The sequence below is a fragment of the Columba livia genome, chromosome 2 (assembly GCF_036013475.1).
Source record: "Columba livia isolate bColLiv1 breed racing homer chromosome 2, bColLiv1.pat.W.v2, whole genome shotgun sequence".
Lineage (NCBI taxonomy): Eukaryota > Metazoa > Chordata > Aves > Columbiformes > Columbidae > Columba > Columba livia.
Genome location: NC_088603.1, coordinates 121,159,440 through 121,170,928, shown reverse-complemented (window position 1 = coordinate 121,170,928; position 11,489 = coordinate 121,159,440). Strand labels below are relative to the sequence as shown.

The 11,489-nt window shown below is 42.2% G+C and overlaps 1 protein-coding gene across 1 annotated transcript in view; it reads left to right on the top strand.

Annotated features, from left to right (window-relative positions):
* Positions 1-3,921: 3,921 nt before the first annotated feature.
* The window catches only part of ATP6V1H (ATPase H+ transporting V1 subunit H), a 43,718-nt gene continuing 36,150 nt past the window's right edge, over positions 3,922-11,489 (top strand). Inside the window, exons 1-2 of the mRNA XM_065053540.1 lie at positions 3,922-4,159; positions 5,524-5,650. Of these exons, the coding sequence (XP_064909612.1) occupies positions 5,547-5,650 (104 nt within the window). The 5' untranslated portion in view covers positions 3,922-4,159; positions 5,524-5,546. The remainder of the gene's footprint in view (positions 4,160-5,523; positions 5,651-11,489) is intronic.

The window sequence follows — 11,489 nt, the reverse complement described above, 5'->3', positions numbered from 1 at the left end:
AGATGTGGTCTCACCAGGGCGGAGTAGAGGGGAAGGAGGAGCTCTCTCGATCTACTAACCACCCCCCTTGTAATACACCCCAGGATGCCATTGGCCTTCCTGGCCACAAGGGCACAGTGCTGGCTCATGATCATCCTGTTGTCCACCAGGACCCCCAGGTCCCTTTCCCCTACACTGCTCCCTAATATGTAATTTCCCAACCTATACTGGAACGTGGGTTGTTCCTGCCCAGATGCAGGACTCTACACTTTCCCTTGTTAAATTTCATTAGGTTATTCCCCGCCCAACTCTCCAGCCTGTCCAGGTCCCACTGGATGGCAGCACAGCCCTCTGGCGTGTCAGCCACCCCTCCCAGCTTGGTGTCATCAGCAAACTTGCTGATAGTACACTCTATTCCCTCGTCCAAATCGTTAATGAATATATTGAATAATATTGGCCCCAGTACTGACCCCTAAGGCACTTCACTAGATACTGACCTCCAACTAGACTCCGCACCATTGACTACCACTCTCTGGCTTCTCTCCTTAAGTTCACCCAGAGTACTCGAGTACTGGTGCTTGGTAAAGCCAGAAGTGTGCTAAAGGGGTGGGGGAAATATGCTGTGCAAAGTAGACTGAAATTCGGTGTTTTTGGGTGGTTTCCTGGAAATAGGTGATCTCCAGCAGAAGAAACGGCTTTGCATGCCTAGGCAAGTATTATTTAATGCCAGGAAGATGTGCCAGGGGAGGTTTAAGTTGGACATAAGGAAAAGGTTCTTCACCCAGAGGGTGGTGGAGCACTGGAACAGGCTCCTCAGGGAGGCAGTCATGGCTCCAAGTCTGACAGTGTTCAAGAAGAGACTGGACAATGCCCTCAGACACATGGTGTGAAATGTGGAGTTGTCACATGCAGGGACAGGAATCCAACTTGATTATCCTTGTGGGTCCCTTCCAACTCAGGACATTCTATAATTCTATAATTTGGGCCATTACCCTGCTAGACACAGGGATGGGGAGAAACATTATTCGTGTTTGAAAACTGGTGGCTGGAACTGCACTTTTACAAGTGCTGATTCAGTTTCCATGGATTTACTAAACTCTGAGAACAGCTACTGGACTGAGCTTTGAAGGGTGAAGGTGGAAGAGTATCACATCTCTTTCAGGTAAGAGAAGGCAGCATTTTCAGTGTTGGGACATTTTGGGTTTCAGGCAGAAGTGTAATTTTGGACAACTGAGGACATTTAATGGAAGGAAAGCTTGAAGTGCCTCCAGGTGGGCTAAGGGCTGAAGGGTAGCTTGTAGCATCACTGTACAGGACTTGAATGCCATCATTCTGCAAGTCCCACTTTAAAAGCCTCAATCTTTGTTCAGATTAACTTGTAAACCCTTTGTGCTTTGGTTTCTTTATAAAATGGGTAGAATCATATGTATCATCATTGGTAATGTGATTTGGAATGATCGTAGAAAAAGTGACTACATTTATTCTAGGTGCCTGATGCCAGAACTCTAAAGATGAGCAGTGAGACATGCCATAAAAAGGACGAGCAGAAGCAGAAAATGCAGAATGCCATGGGACATGGGAGTGGAGAATCCCCCTTATGAGGAAAGGCTGAAGGAGTTGGGTCTCTTTAGCTTGCAGGAGACTGAGGGGTGGCCTCATTAATCTTTATAAATATGGAAAGGGTGAGTGTCATGAGGATGAAGCCAGGATCTTCTCGGTGACAACAAATGACAGGACAAGGGGCAGTGGGTACAAACTGGAACAAAGGAGGTTCCACTTAAATATGAGAAGAAACTTCTTGACAGTGAAGGTAACAGAGCACTGGAACAGGCTGCCCAGGGAGGTTGTGGAGTCTCCTTCTCTGGAGACATTCAAAACCCACCTAGACGCATTCCTGTGTAACTTCATCCGGGTGTTCCTGCTCCAGCAGGGGGATTGGACTAGATGATCTTTCGAGGTCCCTTCCAATCCCTAACATTCTGTGACTCTGTGACAGAAGTTAGCAACACTCATAAAAGAGGAACTGGTTAAATTAAGGCCTAATTATATTTCTCAGCTTTGAAACAAAAATCAGATTCAAATAAACTTTCAAACAAACAGATTTCTGTTCAGATTGTGTGGAGATTTCTATGCCAGTGATCAGGAGTTGTGCAAGCGTTTCTTGTCACTGTATGTAAGCAACCTGCAAGAATACAAATGTGTTAGACTAAACCTGAAAAACCCATGTGCTAGGTCATCTGCAGAATCACATTAACGGATGTGTTTCTTGCAGGCTAGACGACAGAGTGTGCACATGGCTTAGAGAGTTTCTTCTGATAAAGCATAAAGAAATGAAAATGCTGTTACTTGGACTGCGTCTGGGATTTCAGCTCAGTGGTCATGTTATTAAGAAATCAACAGTTTTATTGTGGTATGAAAAAGATCAATTTTAAAGGAAAAAAACTCTTATGGAGGAAGTATGATCAGTGGCACAGTAATGAAGACTCTCCTTGAGTTGAAAAACACTAACAGAGATACTGACCAGGTATCATTTAAAGAATAGTATATCCTCTAAATGGGAAATACAGAGACTCTAGAAAAATTAAAAGTTAACTGTAGACATATCTAAGCCAGCTTTAAATTGGCTGTTTTGATCTGCTCACACACAAAGTTCTCCAACCTATTCCTCTTTTCTCTGCCTTTACTCTTTATTTGTTAGCAGAATTCCTCCTCAGGGTCATTTCTGACTAGGAATGGTATGTCATCAAGTATGACTGGAAAACTTCACTCAGCAGCCAAAGAGAAGTTTTTTTCTCGGAAACATGGATATTTAAGCCTGTGGTTTCCAAAACACTTGAGTTTCCAGTCTGAAAACTTGCCTGCTCCTTTTGCTTATAGAGACAAAGCCCAACATGATACAGGCCATTTTTTTAAAAAAGTTGTGTAGTGTGTATCTCCCACCAAGATATGACTGGGAAGAACAAAATGTCATGCCCTCGGTGCACAGCCCAGAGCAGCTCACAAGGAGAGGGAAAGGTGTGACATGGCTGGCTGTGAGACCTGGCATAATGCAACGCGGCACAGGCAGTCAGACTTCTCCACCAGAACCCGGGGCCTAGGAACACCTTCCTGCTTTGCCTCTGTAGGAAAGAGTAAGCCTGAGCCACTGCCACAGGAGAGGCAGAAAGCGACAGAATGCTGGGCACTGGAAAAAAAACAGCATAGCTCACGGAGTCATTTCAACGCCAGGAGCACGGCCTGTTGTGTCCCTAGCCCTTTCCCCCGCCGGGGCTCTCTCCACAGCTTGGCAGTCTCTTGGCCTGGTGGGGCAGAAAGGGGAACCACAGGGGCTGCTCGGAGGCCTGGGTGGCCTTGCCCGGAGAGGGGCCTCTCAGCCCTTCCCAGCCAGGCTCCTGTTCTGGAAACGCTCTTGTCAGCAGACAGCATGGGTGGGCAACTACATGCTGTATGCTCCACTCGGTCTTCTCAGACGGGGTTAGATCCTCATAGAAAATCGTATCTCTGTGTGTTTATATATATTTCATAGAATCACAGAATCGTTTAGGTTGGAAGAGAGCTTTAAGATCACCAAGTCCAACCATAAACCTAACACTACCAAGTCCACCTCTACACCATGTCCGTAAGAACCTCGTATTTTAAACACCTCCAAGGAAGAAGATGCAACTGCTTCCCTGGGCAGCCTGTTCCAATGCCCGACAACCCTTTCTGTGAAGAATTTTTTCCTAATATCCAATCTAAACCTCCACGGCACAATTTGAGGCCATTTTTTCTCATCCTATTGCTTGTTACCTGAGGAAAAAGAACGGCGCCGCATATACAATTAAATACGTACAGCCACACGTATACGCAACTAACGTGTCCCTCAGCCCCGCCCCAACGGCCACCGGCTGCAACGGCCGCCGCGGCAGCCTCGCACTTGCCCCGCCCACCGCGCGGCGCTCGGTGGCGGCGGGGGCAGGGCGCGCTGGGGCTGACTTGTCCCTCGGAGGCCGCCGTCGCGCTCACGTGAGCGGCATCACATGACGGCGGCGGCAGCGGCTGTGGGGCTGTAGCGGAGAGCGGCGGAGCGGAGCGCAGCGCAGCGCTGGGGCCTTCGGGTGTGCGGGCTCCCCGGGGCTGCCGAGGGGCCTCCCGCAGCCCTCTGCCTCCCGCAGCCCTCGTCCGCCGGCGTGCCTGCGGGGTGAGTAAGAGCCGTTATGGGGATGGGGAGCTGGGAGGTCGCGGGGTGGGGTGGTTGTGCGGCCTGTCACGGGGGCTCTGTCGGGGCTGGGGGCGGCACGAAGGGCTCCACCAAAGCCACCGCCTGGCACTGCGGTTTCCCTGAGGGTTTGGGCGACCATGGCCCCCTCAGGAGGCGGCCGCGTCTGTGAGGCTGTGCGGGGAGTGGTAGGACGGCGTGTCTTCCTCTGTCCCAGGCGCCTCCCGGCTTCTTCCCTTGCTCTGTACAGCTGAAACCGCGGTCAGCGGGCCTGCCCTCCTCTGCGGCTCGAGGGGTGTTTGAATGGGGCTGGCTGGGTTATGAAACAGCGAGGGTATGTTCAGTGGTTGTTGGAGGACATTAGTAAACGATGCTATCTGTGTGGGTGTCTGCTCACAGAAGTATTTGCAAAAGGAGGATGGTTCTGCCGCTCTGCTTGGTCAGTTCCTTTTTTTTTTTTTTTTTTTTTGTTAGAATTACATTTTCGTTTAGTCATACAGCTGAGGTGTGCTTGTTAGGGATGGGGCAGAGTGTGCCAGTTTGTTCTTGCCTCTGTAAAGGGAGCCAGAAAAGTCCAGAAACGGGCTGCGTGGAGAGGCTCGATGCAGTTTAGTTTGTAAGGAATTCCTGCTGCAGACTCTGCAAACACACTTCTTGTTTTGGCATCAAAGTCAGGTGGAGATTAAACCATAAAGGAAGGACAAAGAAGTGGTGAAGGTCACTGTCTATGGTAACGTGGTATGTCTTGATGTAAGCTTCTGTTCATACTTATATTCATTTGCTTTCTGTACAGTGTTCATGTGAATTTTCTTGTTAGTGTATATAACATGTGTTTTAATTTATATAACTTTCTTTTTTTCTTAATTTGTAGCTTATGTATTTCTAATGTCTTTTAGACCAATACCTGAACTAAATTAGTCCTGAGGTGTGGAGGTGGAGAGGATACACACTGAATTTTAACCCTGATTTGGAAGGAAGACAGCTTCTGTTATCTGTAGGGCTATTTTGGCATTACAGAAGAGCAGTCTTTATTTAGATAACTTCATTTGACTGTTGAAGAATTTACAGGACTGGGAGTTATTTGGTAATGGCATATGTCTTTTATTTTAGCAAACTTGTGATTGGTTACAGTTTAGTGTGTAGGTATGACTTATTTTTGTTTGTTTCAGGGAAGTCACATTTTAGATGCTGTATAAAACTTTGATTTCTCAGAAGGTAGTGAGTGCAGTTGTAGGGAATGGAACACCTGTGAACAGATTTTCATTTTTATTTGTTTAAAATATCGGACAGATACTCTGTTCTGTAATACTTTAATAATATGTCTCAAATCTGACTTGTGTTTCTAGGTACGTTTTAATTATCACTTAAGATGGATATCCGAGGTGCTGTAGATGCTGCTGTCCCAACAAACATCATTGCTGCCAAAGCTGCTGAAGTTCGGGCAAACAAAGTAAACTGGCAGTCATATCTCCAGTAAGTAAAAACTGTCACACTTTTTTTTTTTTTTCTTTTCTTTCCCCTCTCTTAAGTGTTAGAACTATTGAGATTTTTGTATTACATTGGAACATTGAGTTACATTGGAACATTAGGTTACAGTGCGGAACGTTCTGTCTTGGTCCCATAGAAGTAGTTGGAAAAAGTCTGTGTTGAATGGAAGTGGTTGAGGAAAATTTTCTTATGACTTATTACCAGAAAGGGGACTCTACTTTTATGAATAAAAGTGGTAATAGCAGATAATGTAAGTTTGCACGAGTGTATGGTAAAACTATTTATTTTTTTTCTTGCCATTCAAATGCCATTCTCAATTTTAGCCTTATAAGAAAAGTTTACAGTAAGAAGAGTATTATATGTACGTATGTTATCTCTATTGCCGAAATGCCTTTTGCGTGAATGCAGATTGTACTAGCAAAACTGGACTGGACTGGTAGTCCAGGAAAATAAGCTGTACCTTAACTAAAGGAAGAACAGTGCTGGAGGGCAATTGAAGCAAGTAAATCGGGAAGTGAGCTGGAACAAATACTTCAGTCTTGGGAGAATTGTGCTGCTATTTCAGATAAGCTTAGTTGACTTTGGAACATTTATAATGGCACTAGAAGTAGTGGGAGCAATATTGTCCAAAGAGGGTACAGGAAAAGCTGAGGAAAATAGGTTTGTGAGTGAGGTGAGGAGCAGAGAGAGGAAACAGGCTTTTAGTAGTCCTCTGAAGTGAAATGAAAAATTGTTGAAGCCCTGGATTCCTCCTGACAAGTACCTATGAAGAATATTTGCAAAGCGTAAATTACTATTATCTCTTGATGGTCCGTGTATAATCGCAAATTACTTCCACGTTTGTTACTTAGTCACTGAAGCTGCAGAAATCTTGATGATGCTAGAACTATGAGCCATGCTGATGATGCTTTTTGATTATCAACATTACACCACTTTAGAAAAATAGCATTTTTCAAATTACTGAGATACATGCATAAATATATGCTATATATTAAAATGTTGCAAAACTGTACATGTGCAAGTGAGAAATGCTAACCCAGTAGAAGCTTATTAATGACTACCTGCTTTGCCTTTCTTTTTGTGGCTGCATGATAAATCTGGATTAAGGAACTGATCTGCTGAGGAAACTTCCTTTTTCTAGGCTGTTTTTCGATGAAGCAGTTCCTGATTCAGTGTATAGTGTGACGTTACCATGACTTTGCAGGTGAAAGAGGAAGGTTGATGTGTTAACTTGGTGGTGGCAACTACCAAGCACTTTTCAAACAGTCTAAGTGGATTTTGCTGTTACTGTGTGCCCTGTTGTCCATCCGATGGGAACTGTGCCCTGAGGAAGCCTGAGCAGCTGTTCCTGTGCTGTCCCAGTGGCAAGTGAACCACTTGTTTGCAGTTATTCTTCCCTTGCTGAAAGTGGGTGTACAATTGTTTGCTGTCATTGTAAGTGAATATGAGAATCTTTTTCACTGTTTCGCTAGTGGTTCAGACTACAGGGCTGGCGAGATTCGTCTTTTGCTTTTGTTAGTGTATGGGATGGTTCTGTTTGGCAATGAGTTGTATGTTGAATATGTGGGTAGTATTAATTGCTTGACTGTGCTTCGTGTGGTCTTCCACTTATAGTTTTCCTTCATTCCTGGGGTTCTCTGGTGCTAAGAAGGATGCGGGAGTTTTGTTTATCTATCCGTCAGCAAACTTCAATCAGTAACTTCTTCTGTCCAGGAGGCAGGGTTTTTTTGACTCTAGATGTAGAATTTGACTTTGTTTTGTTCTGGAATCTGTGAAAGAAGAATGTATGAGTTGTTTCATCTCTTTGGTGGATTAGCCAGTTTTTGGACGCTACTGTAGTGCATCTGGCTAGTGTTTGTAATCTGACTCTGAGACTCTTCAATGCTTGGTGCCCTCTGATGTCAATGACAGTGTGTCCTGTTTATTATTGCTCTGAAATAAATGTAATCTTTGTTTCTTGTCTTTACTGACAACAGCCTGGCTGTCTGGTTAAGGTAATATAGCTTTAAGGATGAATTTGAGTGGTGTCAGAGGGACTGTGGAACATTGAGAACTTAAATGTAGTTCCTTGGTTGAGTAGTTTGCTTATCATTAGTTGTTGGGAAATGCCAGCAGAAATTTTGGTGCTTCTAAAGAGGAAATAAAATTATACCTGGTTTTGGACATGTCCTTCCTATAATAGGCAGATTTGAACATGGTGTCTTTGAGGCTGATGCTTTAAGGGGTTTGTTGAAAAGTCTGCTAGTATAGCTTTGGTGACTAATTTATGGAATGAAGCACATTTAATAATGAGTGGAAGCTGCTTGCTTCTGGTGTATTTGTTAGAGGCAGGTTGGAGTGGTTTGTTCTGGTCTCTAGAGTAGAAGGAAGGTGGGTGCTGATGTTTTTTGAAGGACACTTCTCTTGCTTTCTTTTGAGCTCCTGTTCTGGCAGTCTGTGCATTTGGTGTGGTGAGTTTGCATATAAATATATGGAGGCGTACTTGAAGTCTTCAGGTGTTTTTACATTGGAGGAAAGATTTTTTGTTTGGTTTCTCCAAGTTAACATATCAACTCAGGCATGATATAATTTGTGTTATTTAATCTATAGATAGTATATAGTATGTATGTAGTTGGACTCTAAGAACTTCACCAGAAATTCTGATGAAGGTTTGTTTGTTTTAAACCTAGCTATGACAATTGTATGTGTATAAAGATGCTTTAAAGATTGCATCAGTTGCCACAACATTGAAGTCTGGATCAGATGGGAGTGCATTCTGAATGAAGTGTTTTTCTGCGCTCTCTGTTCTTCAGTGCAAAAGTAAAATGGCTTACCAATAGTTGGTTAGACTCTAGTAGCCTGACTTCTCTTGTACAGTCAGTTCAAGCTAAAGATTAACTGGTGTATTGTTTATTCCATCTCTGAAGGTTATAACTGTAAACTAAATGTCAAACTACACTAATATGCAGCTGCTGACTACTGATGTTTTCTCTATATACTGTTGGCACAAAAGTGAAATATTTAGGTATAACAACTGTACATATGACTGGTTTGCCATAGTGTTCACTGCTCACTTCAAAATTAGGCTGTAGAGAAAGAAATTTTTTTTTTTTTTTTTTTTTTAATGCTAGAATTTACACTTTCTTTGTGTTGAATTCTAGCTAGGATCTGTGTCTGAGGGAGAAGAAAGTAGCACAACTTGGAGCAGTGGAAGGTGATGTGCAGGTCTACCTACCTTCTGGAAACTAAATATAGTTGAGGTCTTTAGTTCTGTACAAACTTGCCTGCTGTTGGCTCTTGAGACTTGTAGCAGTTTAAACACATTGATGCTAGGTTGCTGTTGTGTGCTGTGTGGTTGCTTTCAGCATTTGCCTCAGGGTGTTGGAAAGCCTTTGGAGGGTGAGTTAGCTTGCTTGAAGCAAGTTTAATTTTTGTTTTCTAAGGGTAGTAAATGAGGTCTGTGGAAAAGTGAACTTGTTTCAGAGTTTAGCGTGCCTCTTACTAGATATACAGCATTTGGCAATACTTCATATTTAATAAGGTGAGATACTTGATGGCTGATTTGTACTCAGCTTCTCATGTGTCTTCAAGTACTTTATATATATGTTTGTGAATTCTTATGTTAAAATATCTATTTTATGTTCCTGAGAGTGGGATAACCTTCTAAAGAGTGTTAAGTATCTTGGACTTTAAAAGCCAGTCTTGTCTTAGAAGAAAGATAGAAGTTTCCTAACTTCTAGTGTGTCTGTGTGTGGTGTCTTTTTCGTTGGTTGTGTGGTGGTGTGGATTTTTTTTTCCTCTTTTTATTTTGTTTTAGATTTGGTCCTGTATCGTAAAGTACATTCAGCCTGTTTTACTGTTTTAATTTTGTACTGTTAAAACTGAGCAATTAAATTAAATGAATGTCCTTTACATACATGCAAAGTACTGTAGATACCTAGATAAAATAAACTATGCCCTGACATGATGGCTTCATATGAGTTTCATTTGGTGCAGATGTAATCAATTTTATTTATATGTATAAAAAGCAAACAAACAAAAAACCAAAACCAGAAAAACCAAACCCCACCACCACCCAAACAAAAACTCAACCAACCAAACCAAAAAAAAAACCAAGCACAAAATTAAAAACCAAACAAAACTTCCCTGAGCTCCGGAATGGCTTTTGTTAAATCATTGTAACAAAAAGAAGGAACAAGACCTGCTGGAGGAAATGTGTAATGAAAAGAAGGAATCACACGTTTCTGAATCATCTTGAGGCACCAAGAGGTTTTTAAAATCAAATTTTTGCTTTCTAAATCTCACACAGCTTCAGTTTTCTCTCCTGTAGCAAATGCTTTCCAAGACAGGCCTTAGTATCTCAAGCACAGAGCTTTAAAATGTGGCTACAGGACTCCTGGTCTAAACCTGACGTATATAACCAGACAGGTGAAGCTCAAAGTAACTTTTATCTTCTGACAAAAGACTGTGTAGACATATTGTGGAAAATCAGAAGTTAAATGGCTGTTAAGAAGAGAGAGGGAGGGAAGCTTCGGTTACTTACTTTGTTTGACTAAAGGTGCTGGGAAATTCCTGTCTCTTTGAAGAGGGGATGAAGAAAATGTGGTGGTAGCATCATGGTAGCTGGGACCAGCTGTTTGAGGCTGTTCTGTGTCTTTTCATGTTGTATTGTTTATATTTTTTTTTTCCACTTGTTGCTAAGGTTTACTACATAATTAGTTATTTCAGTTTTTAAATGAGATGGATGAAAATGGATGCATTTGAAATTACTAAAACTATTAATCAAATATATGGGATCCCTGATAATATATTAACTACTTGTTTACAAAGCTGTCAAATCCCTTGTACTATTTTGTATGGGTTAGAAAGTGTTGTGTGTTGTTGTTGTCGTGTTTTTTTTTTTATTGGTGTGTTGTGTGGTTTTTTTTTTTTTTTTTAATGAATGGCATTTACAGAGTAAACCCTAACATCTTTTCCTTTCAAGGCAATATCAATCCTCATACCTTTTAATTTTTTTTTTCTTTCGTCTTGTGTGGTCTAACGTAGGATGAAAGCAAAAGCTTGAAAGCTTTTTTCCTTGGCAGTTGGCAGACCTCTTCTAATAGCCTGGCTATAAAGAAGCATCTCTTCCCAGGCTGAGGCTTCTTTAAGCATTAAAGCTAAAAATTAAGGGTTCATTTTGTCATCTTTGAAGTGCTTCCTAAATGGCAATATCATCCAGGAGTCCCATGCTTAGCCAGCATTGATTGAAACATGAGAGGCTTCTAGATATGGGTTCTTGAGTCTGGTATTTGAGGCAGATGAATTGTCCTCATCTTTCAAGAACTATTCAAATCCATCCTAAAGAGGCAAGACAGAAAATTTTAGTAATATTTGAAGCAACAGAATCTCAGTCTTGAAGTCTGAGGTTCTAGCAGACAGTGTCAAACATCAGTCTAAAAGGCATGTGGTAGCAGCATGGTCTTCACTGCCTGGTTACTTTTTCATCTATAATTAGTTAAGTTTTAGTAGAAACTAGTCAAGGACTGCCACCAGCTTTATGAATCTTCCATCAAGTAAGCCTTAATTGCCTTTCCTCTGTGCCTATGAGGATATTTCTTACAAAGCGGCTGGAATACAGGAATAATGCATGTGGTACTGGGCTACTTACGTTCTTTGCTTGAAAACTGAATAGGTGAAAGAGAGCTGTGTGATGAGGCCATCTTCAAGACGTAACCATTTAAGTAAGAAGACGTAGGTCGTATTTATGTATTTATGTTTCTGTGTTTCACAAGTGCAGGTGAGCCAATTAAAAAAAAAAAAAAAAAAGATTTCCTGTAAGTTTACAAGGATTTTAATGTAACTG